At 39.7% G+C, this 26,451-nt stretch overlaps 1 protein-coding gene across 1 annotated transcript; it reads right to left on the minus strand.

Moving 5' to 3' along the window:
• Positions 1-21: 21 nt before the first annotated feature.
• tmem218 (transmembrane protein 218) lies at positions 22-26,097 on the minus strand. Its single transcript, XM_063038527.1, has 4 exons — positions 26,011-26,097; positions 18,534-18,654; positions 17,051-17,156; positions 22-4,325 (listed from the first exon to the last, which is right to left on the minus strand). The coding sequence occupies exons 2-4, from the start codon at positions 18,626-18,628 to the stop codon at positions 4,155-4,157; spliced, it is 372 nt and encodes a 123-aa protein (XP_062894597.1). The 5' UTR covers positions 18,629-18,654; positions 26,011-26,097; the 3' UTR covers positions 22-4,154.
• Positions 26,098-26,451: the final 354 nt, after the last annotated feature.

Below are 26,451 nucleotides of genomic sequence, written 5' to 3' on the forward strand. Positions count from 1 at the left end.
AACTTCCAAAGGGGTGAATACTTTTTACAGGCACTACTACATCACTTCAATTCTCCACTTTCAAAAATTTATATACTTCCTCTTTATATATCTCCATTGATTTAGCCACCAGTCCTTCAGTCCACAGAATTCCAGAGAAGAAATTCTTATATATCTCAATTTTAAATGGCTGCCTCCGTATCTTCTAATAATTACCCTTCCTTTGAAGCTCTCCAGTGATGGAAACATCACAACATCTACCTTGTCATGCTCCCTTAAGAACTTCTGTTTCAATAAGATCACCCTTTGTTCTAAACTGCAAAGAATATAGGTCTAACCTTATATTTTGGTCATTGGTGATAGGACAACCCTTTCATCCTAGGAATTAGCCCAGTGAATCTTTTCTGGACTTCCTCCATTCTAATACATCTTCTATGGGCAGAACAATAGCACAGCAGAGCTTCTGCCTGACAGCTCTGACAATCCGGTCTCAATCCTGATCTCCGATGCTGTCTGTGTGCAATATTCAGGTTTCCTTCAGGTGCTCCAGTTTCTTCCCACATCCCAAAGATGTCAATTAAGCTGCCAACATGCACAACTCTAAATTAATTGCTCCCCAGTGTGTGGGTGAGAGGTAGAATCTGGGGGGAGATGATGGAAATGTGAGGAGAATAAAAGAAATGGGACTGTAGAATTGGTTTGAATGGATGGCTTATTGTTGGTGTGGATTACATGGGCAAAGGGTCTGTTTTCATGTTGTATTAGTTTATAAATAAGAGACCAGAACTGCACATAGTTTTCCAACTTTAGTTTCACCAACACTCGTTACAACTGAAAAATTATTTGTCTATTTTTAAACTCAAATCCCCTTGCAATAAAGGACTCATTTGTCTTCTTAATCACTTGCTGTACCTTAATCCTAACTTCTTATGTTTACTTGCACAAATTACTCCACTAATTTGCAACCTCTCTCCAGATAATAGTCTACCTTTTGATTCCTTATATAAAATGCATGGTCTTATACATTCCTATATGAAACTTCATTGACTGCTTATTTCGCCCACTGTTGTAGAGTCCAAATATTCTCATCACAGCATTCCCTCCCACCTATTTCTGTGCTATCAGCTATCTTACACTCGGTGAGATTCACTCCTTCAACCCATTTAATTAGATCAGGATTCATCTGTACTTTATTTCCATTTACACCTCTATTAATGTGTCAAAAAGGGGGAAATCTTGAAAAACTGAATTATGCAGAGGAAATTTAGACACTTTATTTTGCATTTTTTAAGAAAACCTTAGAGACCAAGCAATATGTACATTACATTTAACAGTGTGGGTTTTGATTGTTCCCTGTGTGCTTTAAGTTAGTTTGCTGTGCTCTGCAGAACATGAGGGAAAAGACATATCAGAGAAAAAATTAATCATATAGGAAGAATACCCTTCACATATGGCAAAAATAATTCTGTCTCATTTAGATTAAATTTAACTATAACTATTAAAAAGAACTGCTATTGTATGTGACATCACAATATATGCATTATATTTCTTTACCTTGATTTATCTTTATTCTTTCATGCTCCATTTACTTTATGGTTTTCATTTAGAAATTTGTTTCCATTCTTCCCATTTTTAGCTACAACTGCAAAATATTTTCTTGATAGTTCTTAACTTTGGTCTCTAGGTGGCATTGCAATGCCACCTAGTGTCACATTCTTCATCAAACATCAATGGGCTTACAGGGAATGGGAGCAGCAAATTCTATGGAATTCAGGAGTGTCAGGCTCAGATGTGGGAGTTTAAACATTTTTTTTATTTAAAAACTTCAAAATACACTGATTTGTATGTGTTTTAATTTTTTTAACAAATATGTATAAAGCTGTATGGAAAACAAATTAACTGCAGGTACTCAAATCCAAAACAAAAACAGAAATGCTGATAAAACTCAACCAGTCAAGCAGAATCTATGGAAAGAGAAACTCAGAATAGTTAAGGGTCATTGACCCAAAACATTAACTGATTTCTTTCCACAAATGCTGCTTGACTGCCTGAGTTCTTCTCGCATTTCTGCTTTGGCTACATAAAAGTGTATATTTACCAGAAAATGATCATTTACAATAGCTACAAAATAATATACTTAAAATCTGAAAAAATATCAATGTATCCAAAATCATGTTAAATAATTAGCTGTGAAAAATCTTTTAAGATTGGGATGATTGGTTGGTTCCACAATGTTGTTGAGCCAATCATTTTTTGCACTGCGCCCTTTGTTAATGGGAAACAGCAACCAGTAAAGCTATTTTGCTTCTCCCCATAGAAAGCAGAAAGGAAATTTGTTTTTAATAGAATATGAAACAAGGCTGTTCATCCCAATCAGTTCACAGGAGCCATTCCAATTCACTCGCATGCTCTACTTCATAGAATTATACTGCATGGTAACATGACAATTGGCTCAATTCATCCATGCCAACCATCGGGAACCTTTCTGTATTAATTCCTTTCACCAATCACTCTGCCCATAGTTCTCCATGCCTAAGCAATGCATGTGCTCATCTATATACTTCTTAACTACTTTCAGCAACCCAACTCTCAAATGTTACAACAATCTGTGTTTCAATCAGACTTGTACAATCCCAACTGCGTAAATCTCCATTTTGTCTCTTAAAATTTATCTACCCCTAGTGTTACACCCTGATTTTAACATTCTAATCCGTGTTTTCAAATAATTCCAGGCCTCACCCAATTTTATCTATGTAATCTCTAATTCTACAACCATTTGAGGTATCTTGTTCTTGAATGTCAATAATTTTAACTATTCCATCAGTAGCAGCCATGTCTTCAAGTTTATGAATTCACTCATTAAACTTCTCTACCTCTTTACTTGTCTCTCAGGTGCTTGTGAAATCTACCTCTTTAATCATGCTTTTGGTTGATTACCACATGTTTTGGGGTCGATTGATTTTATTAACATATACCTGCACAGCTTTGGGATGATTTTACTATGTTAGGGACATCATATAAAAGTACGTAGCTCCTCTAGTGAAAACAGTCTACTTCTGTTTAATCTGGTCTGTTCAATTGTTATTTTAAGCTAGCAGATAGCCCTTAATTATTATTTTACACAATTTTTTATTTTGTAATTTATAATAATTTTATGTCTTAGCACTGTACTACTGCCACAGACCAACAAATTCCACGTCGTGGAAGACAAGCAGTGATAATAAACCTGTTTTTGACTTTGAAGTTGCTCTATTTAGATACCAGTTGGCAACAGAGAGAATCTGCCTTGTCTGCTCTATTGCCTCTACATCAAGAGCTGTAGAAGCCAGAATTGCAAAAATTTCTGTGGTTTTATATGGAAGCACTAAATTCATCCCTTTGGTAGACTTTCATAGGTAAATAAGAATCCAGCTGTGAGAAGGCAAGATGAGACATGAATATCTGTTTAATCTATCTCATATGTTCCAATATTTTATGTGCAATTCCACATCTGTTTTGACCTACATATTAGGAATTGGTAGTAAAGGAAACAAAATATACCCCTCATTTCTCCAGTATTCTTAAAGACTGAAGAGAATGGTTTCTAGTCTGGTCTTCTGGTTCACCATTCCAGCGCTAGAAGTAAAATCTGCTAGAACGGCAACATCAGATCACTATTCACTGGCACTGGTTGAAAATGTATGTTAACCCTAGATAAAGTAAATGAGATTTGTCTATTTTACCCCATTACAGTTAGCCAGGATTGTTCAGAATCAAGTGTTTCAAGTGGCCACTTGGTATGGAAGGACAATGACCACTTAGACTCTCCATGGATTTATAGAAGACAAAGAGGGGCAAAACTGATCATAAAATGTTTGTTTGTATATCCCAGAAATTACCTTATTTTGTGCTGACATTTCTATGAACTTACAGTTATTTTCTCCTAATTGATACATGTCTTTACTAATACTTTTTCCACTGAAATATTGCTCAATTCAATGAAAATCTTTTCACTTCCATTCAAACATAACAACAAACCCCTGGGAAACGGCAGAAAAATAAAAATAGGCAATTCATTTAGATTTTTTTTTGTTTAAAGAGGAGAGTTTGACCTTTAAATTAATACTTATCTAAATATTTCAATATCCACTCCATAGTTTTCATGAAAAGAAACTTCTGGGTAAGTTACAATACTTTCACGGACAGAATTCAGTGACCTTCTGGCTTGCTTGTTGGAAGCTTCGAAAGGGTTTTGAATCCCTATGTTCCACAATGTAATGAGGAAATAGTAGAATCAAGCCCGCCAGGAACGCTACAATCAATATACACAAGAGACAATAGCGACCGATGAAGAAATTGTCAAAAATCTGCAAGATAAATGAAAAACAGTTACAACTTTTAGTACTTTCTCCCTCCAAGTGAACAAGCAAGCAACTTGCTTATATTTTTAATGTAAAACAATTAACAAGGAATAAAAGAATAGTCTTGGCAACTTCTTTTCCTCTCTTTCTGGGAAAACCTCAGCTGCAACTAAGTGCCTTCCTCTATTAAGACCGATAGATTAGGAACTGAGCCTATGAACAAAATCAAATCTTGAATATAACATCTAATAACGCTCATTTGCATCAAACAATGCATAACTGCTGCAATAATATGTAGCCAAATACAAACTTTTCTTCAGATCATCAAGTATGTGATACAGCATGGTTCTGAGGCACTAAGATCAAAAGGCCAAGGTTTTGATTATTGGTCTGTGCTGAGTTGGTTTATCTGAATTAGGATGAGTGGAGCATCAGTACAAATGGATTCAGTGCCCTAAACTAAAAACATAAGGATATCTTCAGATGCTGGAAATCTAAAGCAGCACACACAAAAAGCTGGAGGAACTCAGCAGGCTAGGCAACATCTATGGAAAAGAGTAAAGCAGTTGACATTTTGGGCCGAGACCCTTCTTTAGGACAGGATCCTGAAGAAGGGTCTCAGCCCAAAACGTCGACGGTTTACTCTTTTCCATAGATGCTGCTTGGCCTGCTGAGTTCCTCCAGCATTTCGTGTGTGGTGCCCTAAACTAATGATGAGAAAAAAACACACAGAACTCCCAGTCTTGAATGTTATCTGGTGATATCCTACTTTGTAGATGAGAAAAGGTGCCTGAAGTAGTCTCATGCTGAGAAGAAACTACACCATAAGCGTAAAAAAAAAGGGGCATTCAATTAGGTTTCCACATGCCTGTTAGTTAAAAAAGGATAGAATAACTTTCAGTGTAAACTGTCTTCATGATATAACAAAATTATGGACCATCTTCAGGCTAGTTTGATACGGCATGGTTTTGTAAATTCCCTCCCCACTGAGTAGAGAGGAGAATAATTATTTTAAGATCTATTGCACCTGAAGAAATCTTTTAATAGTAAATCTGACAGCAGCAAATTTAATAGGCACACAATTAAGTGTGTCAATACAGCTTGGTTATTTGGGTGCTGATATGCTTCTTATATGATATACAATACAGCGCCTTATAAAAGTATTCTGCCCTCCAACCCTTTGTTCACATAAATGAGCATTACAACCAAGGATTTTGATCATCTAACTGAGAACTTTTATTTGTGAATCACATGCTCCTTTTTTTCCACAGTAGAGCCCAAAAAGTCAGGGAAGATTGTAAAGCATAAAAAACTAAAAATTCAAAATCTGAAATGTCAGCAGTTCAAAAGTATTCATTCCCCCTTTACTCAGTACTTAGTTGAAACAACTCTTGCCACTTTTACAGCCAGTAATCTTTTAGGACAAGTCTCTATTAGCTTTGCACAATGTGATGGAGCAAAATTTGTCCATTCTTCCTTGCAAAATTGCTCAAGCTGTGCCAGATTAGTTGAGAAGTGGCGATGGATAGCAATCTTGTGGTCTTGCCAGAGATGTTCACTCGAGTTAAGGTCAGGGCTCTGACTGAGCCACTCCGGGACATCAATTTTCCTCATTTGAAGCCACTCTGGCGGTATGGTTTGGGTTGCTGTCCTGCTGAAAGACCAACTTCCTCCCCAGTTTAAGCTTTCTGGCAGAGGCTAGCAGGTTTTTATCCAGGATCTCTCTGTATTTAGCAACATTCACCTTCTCATCAATTCTGACCAAATTTCCAGTCCCTGCCGCTGAAAAGCATCCCCACAGCATAATGCTCCCTCCACCATACTTTACAGTAGGGATGGTGTTACCTGGCTGATACACGGTATTAGATTTACACCACACGTACTGCTTGGTGCTGAGCCAAAAAGTTCCACTTTAGTCTCATCCGACCACAAGACCTTCTACATCTTTACAGCATCTTCTAAGTGATGCTTTGCAAAGCCATTACAGGCAAGGATATACTTCTTGCTTTAGCCAGGGCTTCTTCCTTGCCAGTCTTTCATAAATACCTGTTTTGTGCGAGGCCTTCGAGATTGTGAAGTCATGAACCTCATCTCCAGTTGCAGCCACTGACTTCTGCAGCTCACTCAGAGTGACCACTGGCTTCACAGTAGCCTCTCTTACAAGTACCATTCTTCTCCAGTGACTAAGTTTGGAGGGGTAGCCTGACGTAGGCAGTGTGGCTACGGTTTCATATTTTTTTCCACTTTTTAATGATGGACTGCACTGAGCTCCGAGGTATGTCCAGTGCCTTTGAGATGATCTTGTACCCTCCTCTAAATGTGTGCTTCTCTATTATCATTTCCCTGACTTGCCTTGAATACTCTTTTGTCTTCATGTTGGTTTGATCTGTTGAAAAACGACCATACTGTTGGACCTTACAGAGAGAAGGGGTATTTATTCTTATGAATTTATTGACAGCAGGTGATCCTCCAATTTTCTATATCAACAGATTGGGTGAGTTAGTACAGTAATATACAGCATTACACCTGAGGAAAGGTTGTGTAGTAATTACAAAGGGGATGAATACTTTTTCAGCCTCACAATTTTGGTTTTTAAGTTTTAGTAAATTCTTGACAGGTTTTGGAATTTTTCTTTTGATTTGACATGATGCATAATGTTATGTAGAGCAGCTCAAAGAATTCTTTATTTTCAATTTAGAAAATGAGTCAGTAAAATGTGAAAATAGTTGTGGGGGCTGAATACTTTTTAAGGCACTGTATATCCATACATTTTTAGTAAGTCATCAAGTTGGAAAGATGTAACATGGTTAATAATAATGTCTGCTCTAAGTAAACAAAGCAGTCTGCTATGTTGATTTGGTGCAGGCAAGTACTGTACCAGGAGCTCAAGCTTTCTGCAGTAACCATTCAAGGGTCCTTTAGTTGCCATCTTGCTAGGAGTGCCACATGACAGAGAGAACGAGCTAGAAGAACTACTACAAGAATGACTGTGAGGAGGAGAAGAGTTCTCAGAGGGAGGCAATATCCACCCAAGGTCTTCAAGGAGAATTCCTGCTTAACTGAGCAGGTGCTTATGCTTCAGTAAGGTTAATTCATTGAGAACTGCCGAATACTTCAGCTGCAATTTTGATTATGATCATGCGAACATTGGCTTGTTATGATTGTGATACCTCCCAGGTACGATCAGAAGATAACTGCAGAATATGTCAGCCTGCAGTATCCTATTGCTTATTGTATAAGGGATGGGGGGGGAGGTAGGGTTCGATGGTCACACACATTTGTGTTCCAAGAAAATTAAATACATGTCATTCACTATCCATGGACTTGCAGATGAAGGAAGGAAATAGTTCTGTGATAATCGATGGGTTCCCCATAGTGCAGGGAGCTAATAACTGCACTAAATGTCAGTATAGAGTTATATTACAATCAAAAGGAAGACTACCCACTTGCTGGGAAAATGGAGACACCTCCCTCGCCCTTATTAGGGAGAGCGAGAATCTGTGGTATGTCGAATGCTGGGTGAAACACGAAGTCTGTGTCTTTGCTAACGGTTGAGTGCTTAGTGGTGGTGCCGATGCTTGCTTTGTTTTGCTGGTGGGGGAAGGGGGGATTGTTGCTTGCTGCCACTTATGCATGGGAAAGAGGGGAGCTGGGGGGGACTTTGGGTTCTTACGTTTATCTGTTGTTCATTCTTTGGGGCACTTCTCTGTTTTCGTGGATGTTTGCAAAGAAAAAGCATTTCAGGCTGTATATTGAATACATTTTTCTGACATTAAATTGGACCTTTAAACCTTTGAACTCCTTCCATGACCAGATGGTATATGACCATATGAAGGGAAACATGCAGTTATTGCTCACTATTCTTGCAGCTGTCAGGATACCTTCATACTGTGGAAGTCTACATAGCACTCACTTACATGTACGTGTAGAGCCTGACCCTTACACTAAATACCTGAAAAACATGTGTTCTCTGTAACTTGTCTCCACTACACAACACTTATCAAATATACACAACAAAATATCAAATCCACAGTGAAACTCGAGAAAACATGGATCACATTCCACATTTCAGGAGCAACTTACCAGTGAAGATAAAGATCAATAACAAGGTTTCATCAACTATCATCTCCAGTGACCCAACACATTTGGCTAATGGAGGAAAATAGTATTTGAAGAACTCAAGACAAAAGCTCCCTGTCTACTAAACAGCAGGGATTTCTGTCCTTTTATAAGCTTCAAAGACACATACTGTACAGCAAACAACTTTAAGCATTACAGAAGTACCATACATGCTGCCTCTGCAAAATCTTCCAAATCCATTGACAGAACAGGTGAACCAATGTCAGTTTCTTTCCCCAGACTGATATTCCCAGCATCAAGGCCCTATTCATGCTTTGTAAGCTTGGGACTGGAACACATTGCCACATGCCAACACTGAATTCCTGAAACAACAGACTACCCCTAGCTCCATCACAACAAGGGGTTTCTTGGAGGACAGAGAGAGCTTGAAGATCATTGTTAAAGCCTCCTTTAAACAGCCCTACTGACTCATGGGAAACTCTGACCTACATCCACTCAAATGGACATGAGCATCCACAAAGCCACTGATCAATTTGAGACTATGACATAAACAGTCAGATATCATGCTTTAACAAAAAACAGACACCCCTACCCATTCACCAACCCTCCCCATCAAACACCAGCTGCATTACCAGTAGTTGTATCTGCACCTCCCTAGGGCTCTTTACCTAATTCAGAACCAAAAAACTGGGAGTTTATATAGAGCTTAAAAAGGCTATAGGGTGATCAGGACTATCTTTTCACGATATAGCATTTGACTGTGCTGCTTAATTCACACAGACAAAAAAACAGATGCTACAATGATGCCACATGCAATATGATAGAATTAACCATTAGTATGCTCTGCTGTGAAGGAACTATGCAGTAATCAATAGATCAGGACTCCAGATTATTGACAGTCTGTTGTGCACATAACAAGTTAGCAACCATGAAGATTCTATCCTTGTCATCAGCTTAATGACAAGCTGCTCACAAAGCTGGAAGAGGAGGATACGTTCTGGATCGTCCTTGCCATCTTCTTGCTGCTGCCATCTGGCAGGAGGTACAAAAGCCTGAAGTCCAACACAGCAAGTTCAAGAACAGTGACCTCCCTTCAATCATTCAGTTCTTGAACCAACCAGCACAATCCTAATCACTACTATTTAGCAATACCATGACCACTTTGACCACCTGGCACTAAAATTAAATTGGCTTTTTTCACAATAATTCGATTCTTTCTTGTAAAAGTTGTTTATGATTTACATTTTTCTTGTGAATACTGTTTTGATGATGCTATGTACCTGTGATGCTACTGCAAGTAGGTTTTAATTACACATGTGTATACATGCAGTTGTGCATTTCACAATAAACTTGACTTTGACGTTGTAATCAAGGTGTCTATGAAAACTTTAAAAGATTTGCATTATAAACACAACTCTTTTTCTCCATTAATCATGTCTCTATCATACTTTCTCTAATTCTAGCTGTTGACAACAGTGCCAAATGCCAAACTAAATGTTGATCTAAATTTGATATACCAAATCAAGTTTATAAATCAAAACACAATATGTACCACACTAATTTCCACTTATTGCCAGGTAGATGCAATTTTGAACAATAATATCTTCACAAATTATACTGAAATAGATGAATGTAACTGGGCCTGCCGAAGGGTCTCCGCCTGAAACGTCAGCTGTACTCTTTTCCATAGATGCTGCCTGGCCTGCTGAGTTCCTCCAGCATTTTGTGTGTGTTGCTTGGATTTCCAGCATCTCCAGGGGTTCTCTTAAGTGTAACTTAGCTGACAGCTTTAGACTTGCTTCTTCTGAGTGGTAGGTGGAATGAGCATACTCATTTGTTTACATTCATGAGCTACAGAATGGGCTCACGTGTTGTAATCTGTTGGAACAATTTCCCTAACTTCAATGTTTCATTGTCAGACACAATACTAGAGGACTACAATCAATCTGTTTACACTGCGACAAAGAGACAAAGGAAGACCATGAACCCTTGTGTACTATAACCAGCAGCATAGTGTATGAAGGGTCTTGGCCTGAAACTTCAACTGTTTATTCCTCTCCTGGTTTGCTGAATTTATCCACCATTATGTGTGTGTAGTACAGTAGTGCAGTTAGCACAGCCACTGAGTTCCAATAGTTCCAGCAAACTGGGTCAATTCTGAACTCTGGTTTCAAAGGTGTAGAGTTTGCACTTCTTCCTGTGATCATGTGGGTTTCCCCCAGGTGCTCTTGTCTTCCACAAACCGAAATTATGCTGGTTAGGAGGCAAATTGGCCATTGTAAAAATGTCTGTAGTGCATAGGTTAGTGGTTGAATCTGGAGGGAATTGAAGGAAATGTAGGAAATAGATTATAGAGAAAATTAATTGGGGAATAGGAATGGATAGGCTTGACAGACCAACTTGTCCTCCTCCTATGTCTTAAGAAAATATGGTAAAACATCACTTAAAGTGTGTAAAAACAGAGAATGAACATCTGCTGGAATAGACTGTGCAAATAGATGGATGAGAGCAGGACGTGGTCTTTTTTAAAATGGAACAATGAGTCTATATTTCAGAACAATGAGAACAAATAAGTGGATGAGCCTCAGAAATTCAGAAATATGACAAAATAGCAGTGAATTTACTTATCAGCATTTATATTTTGCGATACAAATTTACATACATCCTAAAAAACTTAACTGAATTTTATAAGAAATCATCAGCACCCAAGTGCCTGTACCATTTTGATCATATATCTTTCATATGATTGACAAGCACAGATTTCCATCAGCATTTACATGTGACTTACCAAAGTAAAATTAGTGCTATGCTTGCAATCTGATTTTAAAGAATGCTTTATCTGAAATTTCTAAGTAATGTTAACATGCAAATCTGCAGCTTCATGTGCGGTCTAAAATATTAATTAGATTTGAGAGCAAAACAGCCAAAAAGAGGCAGAGACAGAATGCTAACGAATGGTAATCATTGCCCCTCCAGGAGAGATTGGCTGTGTACTTTAGTGCAGCAATACAAGGAACTTGATTCACTACAAAGATGCTGAGGAAGAATAAACTCCACCTCAGCGGCAGAACAAAATCTCCTGTGGACTAGCAGGGTGCTCGTTTAACACACCTCATTCTTTAATGAGCCAATTAGTGGGGCCTGGTACTGTGAGCAGTACACAGAGCTTGGTCTATGTAATATTAATAGCTCATTGGTTCGTGAGCAGAGGTCTTGCCCTGTGCCCTGCTAATTGGTATCCTGGTAGTTATTATTTGATCATAGGTGGAAGTTAGCTGACGCTCACTGCAACATAGTTCCGTTTTAATGTCAGGTTTGTAAAATCTCACATCTGATCAGTTGGGGGTGGTGTTGCAGTCAGCTAGTGAACTGTATTAGCAAAACTAAATTATTCCCAAATTAGGGAGCTATTATTTTTAAGATCTTGTCTATCTATGTATGTCACTCTGTCCATAACTCATTGCTTTTATTGGTGAACACAAATACCAAACAGGAACAATCAATAAGCAAAGAAAGCATGCACATTTCCTTCCATTAGATACAGCTAGCCCTAGGTGCTGTATATATCTACATATTGCATTGTTGAAATCATCAATACCAATAACATGTCAGAAGGCAGGTTTCAGAGCCTCCTCTGGGAAACAAACTACTAGTAATGTTTGTGAACTGAAACCACTGGAAGTACTAACTACAAAATAACTTTAAAAGTTGAGGTAACACACAGCTTTTGAAAAAAAAAGTCATTTTCAGTTAATCCTCTACATTCTGGTTCTAAAGTACCACGAGCTAAAAATTATGACAAAAATACTTTAAGCAGTGAAGATTTACCCGCATGTTGCCTGGATTGAAGGACTTTAACTCTGGGGAGAGATTGGATAGGCTGGGCTTGCTTTCCCTAGAGCAAAGGAAGCTAAGGAGTGTCTTGATACAGAAGTACAGTGGACTCCCGTTAATTGGGCCATTAGTTAATTGGTGCAGCCACTTATTTGAGACAACTCTTAAAGAACAAAAACAAATTGAGGAAATAGTCCGGATTCCCTTCGCTTATTTGGGATATTATACCGCTTAATTAGGACAGGAGACTGTTGCCGTACATTTTCTAACTAGTGTCAATCACATGCACATTGTGTGGCCATTAGACATTACACCGAGCTTAGAGCAAACAGTAGCACCACTTGCATATTTGTGTTCAAAAAGCAGTGATTTTTGTCACTGATAGTTGGAGAGTAATAAACAGGAAGATCATTCAAAACTGTTTTTCTCACTGCAGTTTCAAGCATTCAGGCTTGAAGATGGCAGAAACGGCCAGGAGTGAAAATAAAATGATTTCACTGCTTCAACAAGCTAAGAACTATGAAGAATTTGAAGGTATCAACAATCATCTTGAATGTTACAATGAAAATGAAGATTTGGAGAATGCAATAATCAAAAGCATTGTATGAAGGTAGTTCATTATCTACATTAGGTATCTGCATTGAATCTATCCATTTACAGTCAATAACAAGAACACATCAGCGTACACCGAATGATTTCCTTCGTCAATGACTATTAGGAACTAATACATAATTTTATAGTCCTGTGTTGGTTGTGTTCTAACTTGTTCTCAATTTCATTTAAATACATAATTTGTTGCTCAGTTTGTCTTTGTTACATCTTTTTCATTATTTCCAAGAAACTTTGGCTAATTGGGGCAGCCGCTTAATTGGCCCAAAATGTACTAGTCCCGATGTGTTCCAATTAACCAAAATCTATTGTATGTAAGATTATGAGGGGCAATGATAGGGTAGATAGTCAAAATCTTTTTCCCATGGTAGGGGTGTCAAAAACAAGAGGGCATGCAGTAGTTATAGGGAAAGTGGCAGAAATTTTAAAGAGGGTTAAGTTCTTTTTTACAGAGAGTGGTTGATATCTGGAACACACTGCCAGAGGATGCAGTGAAGTCAGATACGATTACTATGCTTATGAGACATTAAGAGTGGATGGACAAAAAGGTCAGCATGATGCAAGTGGCCAAGGGCCTGGTTTTGTTGTTTACAATTTTGTCTCTGTGGCAGGGTTCCCAAAAAGTGAGAGCAGAGCATAAAAAAACAGAGATTGATTTGAATCTCCAAGACAACTAGCTTTGTTTGAAACTCATGTATTGGATTACAGAAATATGATTACCAAAAAGGTTTTTTGGTGCAACCACATTATTAGTCACATTCTGCATTTTTGAAAATACTCCTGGAAATGTGCCCACAAAAACTTGTTGATTCCACTGTCATCAACTTGAACAACTCTGGTGTTTCCCACTGTAGCCTACAAGTAAGTAATTCTAAGATATCTTAGCTAGATTTCCTCTCAAAGGAATTCCATATCTGTTGGACAATTGGCATTTAGCTGACCATACTAGGCCAGATTTTCCTCCAGGCTCTGTCACGCTGTTCCTTTTCAACACCGATGAGCTCTACTCATCATGCAACCTAGTCTTATGTTTCTAATTCTACCTTAGGTTTGTTAACTTCTTTGAAACCATACACCGTCCTCATTCCTCTTCAGTGCAATTAGTTAAATATTTAATTTTTGAATTAAACAAAGCAAGTAATTTAATGGGTTAAGAAAAGTCTAGGTCAGTGGTCACCAACCACCAGCCCGCAGACTGGTACTGGGCCGCAAAGCATGTGCTACCGGGCCGTGAGGAAATGATATGATTTGGCGATATGAAATAATATGAGTCAGCTACACCTTTCCTCATTACCTGTCACGCCACTGTTGAACTTGAACGCACACGAGGTCATCAGTCGGTCATTAACCTACAACTACTCGATGAGTAAAAAACAAACGTCACTTGAGAGTTTCTTTGGAAGAGGTAGTAGGGGACATAAAAGGCCTAACGGTGATGATAACGCAGAGACAGCTGAGGCCGATACTGCAAAAAAAAAGAAAGCTTCCTTTAACAGAAAATATGACAAGTCATACATAAAATATGGCTTTATTGCGACCAGTGACTCGCACGCTCCAAGCTCCCTGTGTGTGGAGACAAGCTGTCTAATGAGGCAATGAAGACCTCAAAACCGCTTCGGCACCTTGAGTCCAAGCACCCTGCACTTAAAGACAACCCCGTTGAGTTTTTTGAGCGAAAAAAACGTGAGCAAGCGGGACAGAAGCAAATGATGAGAGCCACCACTTCCACAAATGCTGCTGCTCTGAGAGCGTCGTACTTAGTGGCTAGTCGTATTGCTAAGGCTAAGAAGCCTTTCACTGTTGGTGAAGAATTGATTCTGCCTGCTGCCAAGGGCATGTGCCGTGAACTGTTGGGAGAAGCTTCAACGTTGTTGAAGTTATCAATCACATCAAAGCAAAAGCCCTTAACTCACGTCTGTTTGAGCAGCTTTGCGAGGAAATGGATGCAGAGCACAAACTGAAGTCAGGTGGCTATCAAAGGGCAGAGCCCTGGCCAGGGTTTTTGAGTTAAGAGAGCCGCTAGAAAGACTTCTTTCAGGAAAAAAGTCACCACTGGCAGCACACTTCCATGATGAGGAGTGGATAGCAAAACTCGCTTATCTGTGTGACATCTTCAACCTGCTCAATGAAGTCAATTTGTCACTTCAGGGGAGAATGACAACTATCTTCAAGTCAGCAGATAAAGTGTCTGCTTTCAAAGCCAAACTGGAACTGTGGGGCCGGCAAGTGGACAGGAGCATATTTGACATGTTCCCAACATTAGCTGGGATTTTGGGAGAGACTGAGGCTGCACTGTCCTTCTCACAGCTGGTGCACGATCACCTATCTTCGCTGTCGACAGAATTCGAGCATTACTTCCCAACCGCAAATAACTCAAGACGTGCAAAGGAATGGGTCCGTGACCCATTTGTGAACGTCCCCAGTAAATCATCCGTCAGCGCGGGAAGAAGATCAACTCCTTGAGCTTGCAGATGACAGTGGGCTGAAAAGTATGCTTGACATAACATCTCTGCCGGCATCCTGGATCAAAGTCAAGGCTGAATATCCTGAGATAGCCACGAAAGCACTGAAAACGTTGCTTCCATTTTCAACATTATATCTCTGCGAAGCAGGGTTTTCTGCAATGAATGCAATGAAAACTAAATTGCAGAATAGACTGGACATAAGGAACCCCCTTCGAGTATCGCTGTCTCCCATCACCCCTCGATGGGACCATCTTGTTGCAGGGAAACAAGCCCAGGGCTCCCATTGATTCAGCGATATTGGTGTGTTGCAATGATTTTATAGGTTCATACGAGGAAAATATGCGCTGTTTAATATCCAAACGCTACTTAAAATGTTATGATACTATTGACTTATAAGTGACTTATAATTGACTTATCACTATATTCATGAGAGGACAATATGCACTGTGCGTTTAATATTAAATTCGTTAGATAAACCCTTTTAGGAACGAAATTGAGTGTATTAGCCACTTATAAGTGACTTATAGTTGAGTTATCACCTATATTCCGGTCGTGATTAACACACTCCCCCTCCCCCCTTTGGCTGGTCCGCAAGAATATTGTCAATATTAAACTGGTCCGCGGTGCAAAAAAGGTTGGGGACCCCTGGTCTAGATTCCTTCAGTTTCCTTATCTCTAGCATAATAACCACAACCTCTTAACTTTGATTTCTCAACTCTCATACTGGCTTTGGAGATGGTACAGAGGAAGTTCACCAGGTTGATTGCAGAGATGAGGGGTTAGCCTATGAGGAGAGATTGAGTTGCCTGAGACTATACTTGCCGGAAATCAGCAGAATGAGAGGGGTCTTATAGAAGCATATAAAATAATGAAAGGGATAGGTAAGATAGAGGCAGGAAAGTTGTTTACACTGGTGAGTGTTACCAGAACTAGGGAACATTGGCCTCATGATTTGGGGGAATAGATTTAGGATGGAAATGAGGAGAAAATGCTTCTCCCAGAGAGTAGTGAATCTGTAAAATTTTCTACCCAGAGAATCACTACTTCTAGAAACATTATTCCTAAACTTTAAATACTTTATGTCCTGCTTTTCTGAATCTTAGGTATTTTGGAACTTTCTATCTCCTACCATTTGTTTTCCTTCCCATGATATATTAAAAAAACAAGTGTGACATGACTTAAACTCAACCTCTTATTTCGCCTTTTCCCTTCTCTTTTTCATCTTTGTTTTATTGTGGCATTGGATTGGCCTAAGTTTCGCTATTTTAGAAACTGAAAATCATCAGAGAAAAATACAGGACAATAAAATTCTGATCCTAATATGAAGCTCTAATATGCTGACATAATTTATAAATCAAAGATTAAAGGTCATATCAGCTCAGGTGACCTCAATAAGAGAGCCTTGATCCTTTGGCCAGAGGACTACATGGGGGCCAAAAACAACTCTCTGTAATTAAATGGATTGAGCGAAGGAGTGATATAGTGAAGGGAATTTATTTTACTGCTGGGGTTTATTTTGTTTTTACTTTAAACCTTTGACTTATTCTTTTGGGAGTTTTCCTGGATTTATGCTGTAGGTACAGTACTTCATCTTTCACTGAAATCAATATATTGTGCACTGCATATGTGAAAAATGAGATTGCCTGAGGCTTGATAAAGTTCTGTTGCCTGCACACAGTTCATTGTTTTTAATAAAAGCACAAAGCAAGGTTATAAAACTACAGATACAAACACTGTTCTTACCACTTCGTCAGTCACCAGTTCAGGTGTTTCCTTGGCTCGAGGAAAAAAGATGAGGATCATGGTGATTATCAGTGCCAGGAAGAAAACCAATACAATCGAAAGCCAGCTGCATAAAATAACATACAAGATATTTCTATTGATTCCATATTGCAGTACAGATGATATTGCAGAACACCTTATTTCAGAGGTTTCTCAACTACCTAGGAATGCAAGGTGCATGGAAAACCAAGATTATTGAGCTGAAGAGACGTTTACTTCAAAGGTGGTCCTATGTTGATGTAATGAATCTTGATGATTGATGCCAATTTATCTATTTTAATCAAATCAAACTTATGTGTGTTTAGTTTTATTTTGTATGATTTCATGGTCTGTTCTCTACAATTCTTCCAAACTCAGGCCTACTCCTGCTCAGTCTATATGTTCATTATGCAGAAGCCCAATCCCTGCCCTGTTTTGTATGTTTTTTCTACTGCCTTAACTTACGCCATTCTGCTCTCACAGTGTCTCTTTATAAGAACCTCAATTGCACTCGTATTCGCTACACACACTGATCAATGGTTTAACCCAATCCAATACATAAACCACCATAGCTAGATGTACCTAACAATTTATTATTAGTAAATAATAAAACCCCATTTATACTGTATACTAATACTTCATGCAATTATTGCTCTATTTGTATGGTAAAAATATGTGTGTGTGTGTGTGTGTGTGTGTGTTCATGTTCATACATGCAATAACAGATTAAAATAAAAGATTATTGTGAGAAATTTACCTCTTGAATACTGAATAGTGGTAAGTGTATGAAATACGAGTATTTTAAAGGTACTCAGAGAGTATATTAAGGAGCTTTTAAATGAAATTAGCACAAACAGCCAAAACAGTACCGTGTAGCCACGTTTAGTGCTAGTTAGCAACATTTAATGACATGATCTATTATGTCCCATTCTCTATTTGTAATCTGTGGCCTGAGTTCTCTCATCTTTACTATGCTCCTTGTTCAATGATGTGGACTATTTACTCCCACTCTCTCTGCTCATTGTTCCATGACTAGATCCATTCACTCTTGCTTGCTGATTGTAACCTAAACACACTTCAAGACCCTTTCACAAAAGTCAAATGAAGAAGAGACATCTAACTGAAGGAGAAACGATCTTCTATATGTTTCTATACAAGTTTAAAATAGAAATTTAAAACAAATGAGATTCAAGGTGAATAAAATGATAATCATTGGTCATTTAGAATGAAACAAGTTCAGTGTAAAATTTGGGACTTTGCCCACAGCCTCAGACTCAGACAGAAAAGTTGTTTTTTCTCAAAAACAATTCTCAGGCATTTATCTCAAAAAATGAGTGGACTAAGTTTGATGCAATTACACTCACCTGAAGGCAAGATTCTAGAGTAATTATCCTGAGAAGGACAACACTTTAAATGAGTAATATCTTAGTTACCTGAAAGGTTTAAGTAGTGTACAGTGCCTTACCTGACCATGCCTCCTGACCGAGATAGCAGTTTACATATCAGAAAAGACAAAGCCCAAATAAAAGCAAGGATAATAATCCCTGGTCCTATCCCCATCTTGACACCAGCTTTTGTAAAGATTGCTGCAAGTAGAGGAAATAGCATTAGCTCCAGAAAGAATTCAAAAATGGCAGTTGATAAGATTACAGCCCAGCCTCACAACAATATTTATCCATCTTTTCAGAGGCTTCCTTTTTCCTCTCCGTTACGTTTTAATTAAATAATCTCTCTTTTCCTCAAGCCACTTTATGCAATTCACTATTACTTAACTAATACAGAGCTAGCAAACAATGTTGAGAAGACTAGTGAGTGATGTTCCAAACTAGCCAGGTACGTCTCCTCATTTTCCAGATGCTGTAAACAAAGAGTTCACTCTGAAGGAAAATGTCTACAATGTCTACAACAAGAATAAATTTGTCTACAAAGGTTTTTACAGAAAATATATCTTGATCCTCATAAAAGAACATGTACAATAAAACACTGATAATTCTGTACCCTTGGTGGTGCCAGGCTAATATACTTTTTGGAGTAATGAATATTACTATTAATATTCTTTATTTTTGAGATGCTGTACAGTGGTATAAATTTCCAAGTGAAACAGGTGACATTAAAAGGAGGGTATTAAACAGAGCCTTGCTGAGTTTAACAGAAGCGTGGGAACTGGGCCGCAGTGGGTTTAGAAGGTACAAGAGAAACAGGTGTGCAGTGTGTTTAAAGGGAGCACAAGAGCCAAGACCTGAGTGTGTTCAAATAAAGTACTGGAACCAAGGCCCCAGTGTGTTTAATGAGAGCATGTGATAGGGTCCCAGGATAAATTTAAAGGGAGTGGAGAAAAGAGCACCAATTACTGAATCATCAGTATTTCCAAACAAGATAACTGATTATTGGAGTTTTCTTGTACTTATAACCTGAAAAGTACTTGATTGTGTAAGTCTGCAAATGCAAGAGTCAAAATTTTGATAGAAGAAATCAGACTTGAAAATATGTAATCCAGTTTGTCACATACAAGACAGCAAAAATAAAGTAATTTCAATCAAGAGACACTTTATGTTTGCAGAATAATTTCTGGCCTATTTACAAATTAATTAATTTAATGTGTTACAAATTTTAAAAGCTTTTATTTGAAACACTAATTCAATAAATTCTTCAACATGATGGAGAATGCATGAATTGTTAATTGTAGAATCTTACAGCACGAGGTCATTCAACCCAATGCATTCACACTAATTAATCAGTCCTGTATTTGTTTCCACATTTTATATGCTAAAGCTCCAAAATAATTCCACCCACCCATTGTTATTAAATAGGTTGAGACAATCAAAGCAGGAGACAAATGCATTTTCCAATTCCATGGCTGGGTTGTCTTGAACTAGGAGTTACAATCTCAAACTCAAATTAGCCATTTCAAACCAAGGTGAGAAGTAATTGCTTCACCAAAAGGGGGGTGATTCTTTGGAATTCACTACCCAAAACAATTGTGGAGACTTAGTTGTTGAACATATTCAAGGCAGAGACTGATTGATTTTTGGATAATAAGGAAATCAGAAGATATGGAATTAGTGATGGAAGGTAGTACAGAGATGAAAGGTTGGTCATAACCTTATTGAATGGTTTTCATTTATTACAGTATTATTACTGTCACATGTATCAAGATACAGTGAAATCCTACACAGTGCATTGAACTAGAATAAGATAAAACAATAACAATGCAGAATAAAGTGTAAAAGCTACCAAAAAAAGTACAGTGCAAGTAAACAATAAAATGCAAGATAAAAATCCAGGTAAATTGTGGGGCCGAGCCCATTTTATTCAAGAAATCCATTCAAGAATCTGAAAACAGTGCAGTCCTTGAGCCTGGTGAAATCTGCTTTCACGCTTTTGTACCAACTGCCCGATGGGAGAGTGGAAAAAAGAGAATGTCTGAAATGGGTGGAGTCTTTGATTATGCTAGCTGCTTTACTGAGGTGGCAAGAAGTGAAGACAAAGTCCAGAGAGAGCAGGCTGGTTCCAGTGAGCTGAACTGTTTCCACAACTGTTTCTTGCAGTCATGTGCAGAGTAGTTGCCATACCAAGCCATGATGTAGACAGACAGAACGCCTTCTATGATGCATCAATTAAAATTGGCAAGGGTCAACAGGGACATGCCAAATTTTTTAGCATTCTTTAGTAGAGGCATTGGTGAACTTTCTTGGCCGTGACATTAATGTGATACAATTTGAGAAGGAGAAGCTAAAGACAGATGTATCAGAATTACGGTGGAGTAAAGGGAATTACAGAGGCATGAGAGAGGAGCTGGCCAAAATTGATTGAACGGGGACACTAGCAGGGATGATGGCAACACAGCAACAGCTGGAGTTACTGGGAGCAACTCAGAAGGCACAGGATAGATACAGAACACCCCAAAGAACAAGTATTCTAAAGGCAGGGTGATACAACCATGGCTGACAAGGAAAATCAAAGGCAACATAAAAGCCAAAGTGAGGACATATAATAAAGCAAAAATTACTGGGAAGTTGGAGGAATGGGAAGCTTTTAAAAACCAACAGAAGGCAACTAAAAAGTTATAAAGAAGGAACAATCTATGTTCCGTGCCTATTCTGGTATCTGTCCCCCACTTTCCCTTCGCTACATCGACGACTGCATTGGCGCTGCTCCCTGCACGCATGCAGAGCTCATTGACTTTATTAACTTTGCCTCCAACTTTCACCCTGCCCTCAAGTTTACCTGGTCCATTTCCGACACCTCCCTCCCCTTTCTAGATCTTTCTGTCTCTGTCTCTGGAGACAGCTTATCCACTGATGTCTACTATAAGCCTACTGACTCTCACAGCTATCTGGACTATTCCTCTTCTCATCCTGTCTCTTGCAAAAACGCCATCCCCTTCTCGCAATTCCTCCGTCTCCGCTGCATCTGCTCTCAGGATGAGGCTTTTCATTCTAGGACGAGAGAGATGTCTTCCTTTTTTAAAGAAAGGGGCTTCCCTTCCTCCACTATCAACTCTGCTCTTAAACGCATCTCCCCCATTTCACGTACATCTGCTCTCACTCCATCCTCCCGCCACCCCACTAGGAATAGGGTTCCCCTGGTCCTCACCTACCACCCCACCAGCCTCCGGGTCCAACATATTATTCTCCGTAACTTCCGCCACCTCCAATGGGATCCCACCACTAAGCACATCTTTCCCTCCCCCCCCGCATTCCGCAGGGATCGCTCCCTACGCAACTCCCTTGTCCATTCGTCCTCCCCATCCCTCCCCACTGATCTCCCTCCTGGCACTTATCCGTGTAAGCGGAACAAGTGCTACACATGCCCTTACACTTCCTCCCTTACCACCATTCAGGGCCCCAGACAGTCCTTCCAGGTGAGGCAACACTTCACCTGTGAGTCGGCTGGGGTGATATACTGCGTCCGGTGCTCCCGATGTGGCCTTTTATATATTGGCGAGACCCGACGCAGACTGGGAGACCACTTTGCTGAACATCTACGCTCTGTCCGCCAGAGAAAGCAGGATCTCCCAGTGGCCACACATTTTAATTCCACATCCCATTCCCATTCTGACATGTCTATCCACGGCCTCCTCTACTGTAAAGATGAAGCCACACTCAGGTTGGAGGAACAACGCCTTATATTCCGTCTGGGTAGCCTCCAACCTGATGGCATGAACATCGACTTCTCTAACTTCCGCTAATGCCCCACCTCCCCTCGTATTTTTATACACACATTCTTTCTCTCACTCTCCTTTTTCTCCCTCTGTCCCTCTGAATATACCTCTTGCCCATCCTCTGGGTCCCCCCCCCACCTCCTTGTCTTTCTTCCCAGACCTCCTGTCCCATGATCCTCTCGTATCCCTTTTGCCTATCACCTGTCCAGCTCTTGGCTCCATCCCTCCCCCTCCTGTCTTCTCCTATCATTTTGCATCTCCCCCTCCCCCTCCAACTTTCAAATCCCTTACTCACTCTTCCTTCAGTTAGTCCTGACGAAGGGTCTCGGCCTGAAATGTCGACTGCACCTCTTCCTAGAGATGCTGCCTGGCCTGCTGCGTTCACCAGCAACTTTTATGTGTGTTGCATAAAGAAGGAAAAGATGGAATATGAAGGTAAGCTAACCAATAATATTAAAGAGATACCAAAAGTTTCCTCGGATATATAAAGTGTAAAAGAGAGACAAGAGTAGATATCAGAGCACTGGAAAATGATGCTGGATAAGTAGTAATGAAGGACAAGGAAATAGCAGAGGAACTGAATTAGTAGTTTGCATCAGTCTTCATTGTGGAAGACACTAGCAGAATGCCAGAAGTTTGAGAGTGTCAGGGGGCAGAAGTGAGTGAAGTTACCATTACTAGGGAGAAGGATCTTGGAAAACTAAAAGTTCTGAAGGTAGATACGTCACCTGGGCCAGATGGTGTACACCCCAGAGTTTTATAAGAGGTGGCTGAAGCGATTGTGGAGGCATTAGTAATGCTCTTTCAAGAATCCATTGATTCTAGCATGGTTCTGGAGGACTGGAAAATTGCAAATGTCACTGCACTCTTCAAGAAGGGAGAGAGACAGAAAAAAGGAAATTACAGGCCAGTTAGTCTGACCTCAGTGGCACCAAAGATGTTGGCGTTGATTGTAAGGATGTGGTTTCAGGGTATTTGGAGGTACATGATAAATTAGGCCAGAGTCAGCATGGTTTCCTCATGGGAAAATCTTGCCTGACAAATCTGTTGGAATTATTTGAAGAAATAGCAAGCAGGATAGGCAAAGAAGAATCGGTGGGTGTTGTGTACTTGGATTTTCAGAAGGCCTTTGACACATGAGGCTGCTTAACAAGCTACGAGTCCATGGTATTACAGGAAAGATTCTAGCATGGATAAAGCAGTGGCTGACTGGCAGGAGGCAAAGAGTAGAAATAAAGGGAGCATTTTCTGGTTGGCTGCCAGTGACTAGTGGTGTTCCACAGGGGTCTCTGTTGGAACTGAATCTTTTTACCTATATGTCAATGACTTGGATGATGGCTTTGTGACAAAGTTTGCAGATGATACCAGAATAAGTGGAAGGGCAGGTAGTTTTGAGGAAGCAGAGTGGCTACAGAAGGACTTAAGACAGAATAGAGAATGGACAAAGAAGTGGCTGATGGAATACAGTGTTGGGAAGTGTATGGCCATGCACTCTGGTAGAAGAAATAAAAAGGCAGACTATTTTCTAAATGGAGAGAAAATTCAAAAATCTGAGGTGCAAAGGGACTTTGGAGTCTTTACGCAGGATTCTCTAAAGGTTATTTTGCAGGTTGAGTCAGTGGTGAGGAAGGCAAATGCAATGTTAGCATTCATTTTGAGAGGACTAGAATAGAAGGAAGTAATGTTGAGACTTTATAAGGCACTGGTGAGGCCTCACTAGGGAGTATTATGAGCAGTTTTGTCCCCCATATCTAAGAAAGAATTTTCTGACATTGGAGAGGGTTCAAAGGAAGTTCACGAACATGATTCTGGGATTGAAAGGCTTATCATATGATGAGCTTTTGATGGCTCTGGGCCTCTGCTCACTGGAATTCAAAAGAATGATGGGGGTGACCAAATTGAAATCTATCAAATGTTGAAAGGCCTCAATAGAGTGGATGTGACGAGGATGTTTCTTATGATGGGGGGAGTCTAAGACCAGAGGACACAGCTTCAGAAGAGGAGTGTCCATTTAGAATGGAGATGAGGAGGAATTTCTTTAACCAAAGAGTGGTGAATCTGTGGAATTCTTTGCCACAAGCATCTATGGAGGCTATGTATATTTAAGGCAGAGGTTGATAGATTTAGTAGATTTAGGTTAATAGTTTAATCAGGACATGAAGGGATTCGGGGAGAAGGCAGGAGATTGGGGCTGAGAGGGAAATCGATCATCCATGATGAAATGGCAGAGCAGATTCATGGGCCAAATGCCCTAATTCTTCTATGATATTTCATGGTCTTCTGGAGCTTGGATCAGGACAGGCTGTTGGTGATGTTCACAGTTGGGAACTGGAAGCTGTCACCTCAGCACCACTGATGTAGACAGTAGCATTGCACCTCTGCCCTCCCACCCCCACTTCTTGCTGAAATCACTGACCAGATCTTTTGTTTTGCTGACATTGAGGGAAATGTTGTTGTCATAGCACTATGTCACTAAGCTCTCTATCTCCTTCCTGTACTCACTTAGCATTATTTGAGTTGCAGTCTTCTACAATGGTATCATCTGCAAGCTCATAGAACAGAATTTGGCCACACAGTCATGAGTGCACAGGGAGTAGAGTAGGGGGCTGAGGATGTAACCTTGTGGAGCACCGGTGTTTAGAATAATCAGAAGTGTTATTGCCTCTCCTTACTGATGGCAGTCTATTAGTCAAGAGGTCAAGGATCCAGTTGCAGAGGGAAGCATTAACTCCCAGAGTCCAGAGTTGCTGATGAATGGCAGTGCAGACAGAGTTAATGTTCTTACCTTTATTTTCTTAATTAGAGGATATTTTGTAAGCCTTTTAAAGAGTAAATGTCTTGAAAATAAATGTACTGGGGAGAGTAAAATGAATTATTTTCCATCGTAATATCAAATGAAGCGAATGTGATGTACTTTGAAGTAATTTCTTATTTCACTTAAGTAAACAATGCTAGAACATAGGGGAAGACCCCATCTTTAAGATTCAGACTGTCAAGACAATAATTTTTGTTTTAACTGCTATCACCCACTCAACTTCACCATTTAATTCTTACCTATCTACATCCTCGTCTCAATTTTCAGCAAACTATACTGTATTTTGCCCCAATCATCTGTTTATCCTTGAAGATGTATAATACAATTTTAATGTGTTAATTTAGCTTACACTGCTCAGGATATCTCATCTTTTAATTCACTGCCACGGTTTCACTCTTCAGTTACTACATATGCATCTGCATTGGCTTCCCATCTTTTAATATTCGCATTTCAAGTTTCTCCGTCACCACTGAACAGGTTCTGCTCATATCAACCTTATTGTATCATCGTTCTATTAGCTGCATTTCTCCTCACGGCTCCATCCCAGCCCCACAAGCTTCGCCAATTTATTTTGCATCACCAAATCTATTGTGAAGCGTTCCTATAATATAAATATATGTCGGAGATGTAATACTGTATTTTCGACAGACACAAGATAATGCACGTACTGGAATCCGGAGCAATACATAAAACGCTGGAGGCACTCACCAGGTCAGGCAGCATTTATGGAAGCAAATGGACAGTCGACGTTTCGGGTCTATAGATGCTGCCTGAGCTGCAGAGTTCCTCCAGCGTTTTGTCAGATATAATATTTCAGGTCGACGATCCTTGATATATGGTACAGTAGTTTCTTTAAATTCTTCCACGCCCGTAGGGGCCAATATCAATAATGCAGACGTGCCAGACTTGAACTACACACTGACAGTCTCTCATTCCTCAATCCCTTCCAACGGGTCTGCTCACCTTTCCGCGAGGGAGAATGGTGGCCCAGCGCCTCAGCCTTAGCAACGCGCTGCCGCACTTGTAAGTAAGCGCTGCTACTATTGGTCAGGACGGCACTACAAGCAATAGTGATCGCCGATACTGACGAGTTAAGGAAGCTCTTAGTAACGGTAGGAGTCTGAGCAACAGGAAAGGGAGCAGGAAGCGAGCTGTTGATTGGGGTTGGAGTAAAGGACTGTGCCTGCTGTTGGAAGTTTTCTCTCTGGCGGGAGGGGGGAAGCGGGATAGAGATGACAGGCAGCGACGGAGGGAGCATTGGGGGGATAGTTGTATGGAGGAAGGCGAATGGCGGGTTTCTGGGAAACGGAAAAATAGTGGCCGATTGAGGATTGTAGTGGATTATAGTCCAGTGATGGAGGCAGTAGACTTGATTTAATTTAAGGAAAGAAGAATTTAAGGTTT

This window comes from Mobula hypostoma, chromosome X2 (genome assembly GCF_963921235.1).
Source record: "Mobula hypostoma chromosome X2, sMobHyp1.1, whole genome shotgun sequence".
Lineage (NCBI taxonomy): Eukaryota > Metazoa > Chordata > Chondrichthyes > Myliobatiformes > Myliobatidae > Mobula > Mobula hypostoma.

Bases quoted from the DNA above. Each gene is read 5' to 3' on its own strand.
- tmem218 (XM_063038527.1), bottom strand. From the start codon at position 18,628: ATGGGGATAGGACCAGGGATTATTATCCTTGCTTTTATTTGGGCTTTG. The intron at 17,157-18,533 runs GTAAGGCACTGT...TATTTTATGCAG, and splicing joins CGGTCAGGAGGCATGGTCAG to CTGGCTTTCGATTGTATTGG. The intron at 4,326-17,050 runs GTAAGAACAGTG...TTTATCTTGCAG, and splicing joins AACTGGTGACTGACGAAGTG to ATTTTTGACAATTTCTTCAT.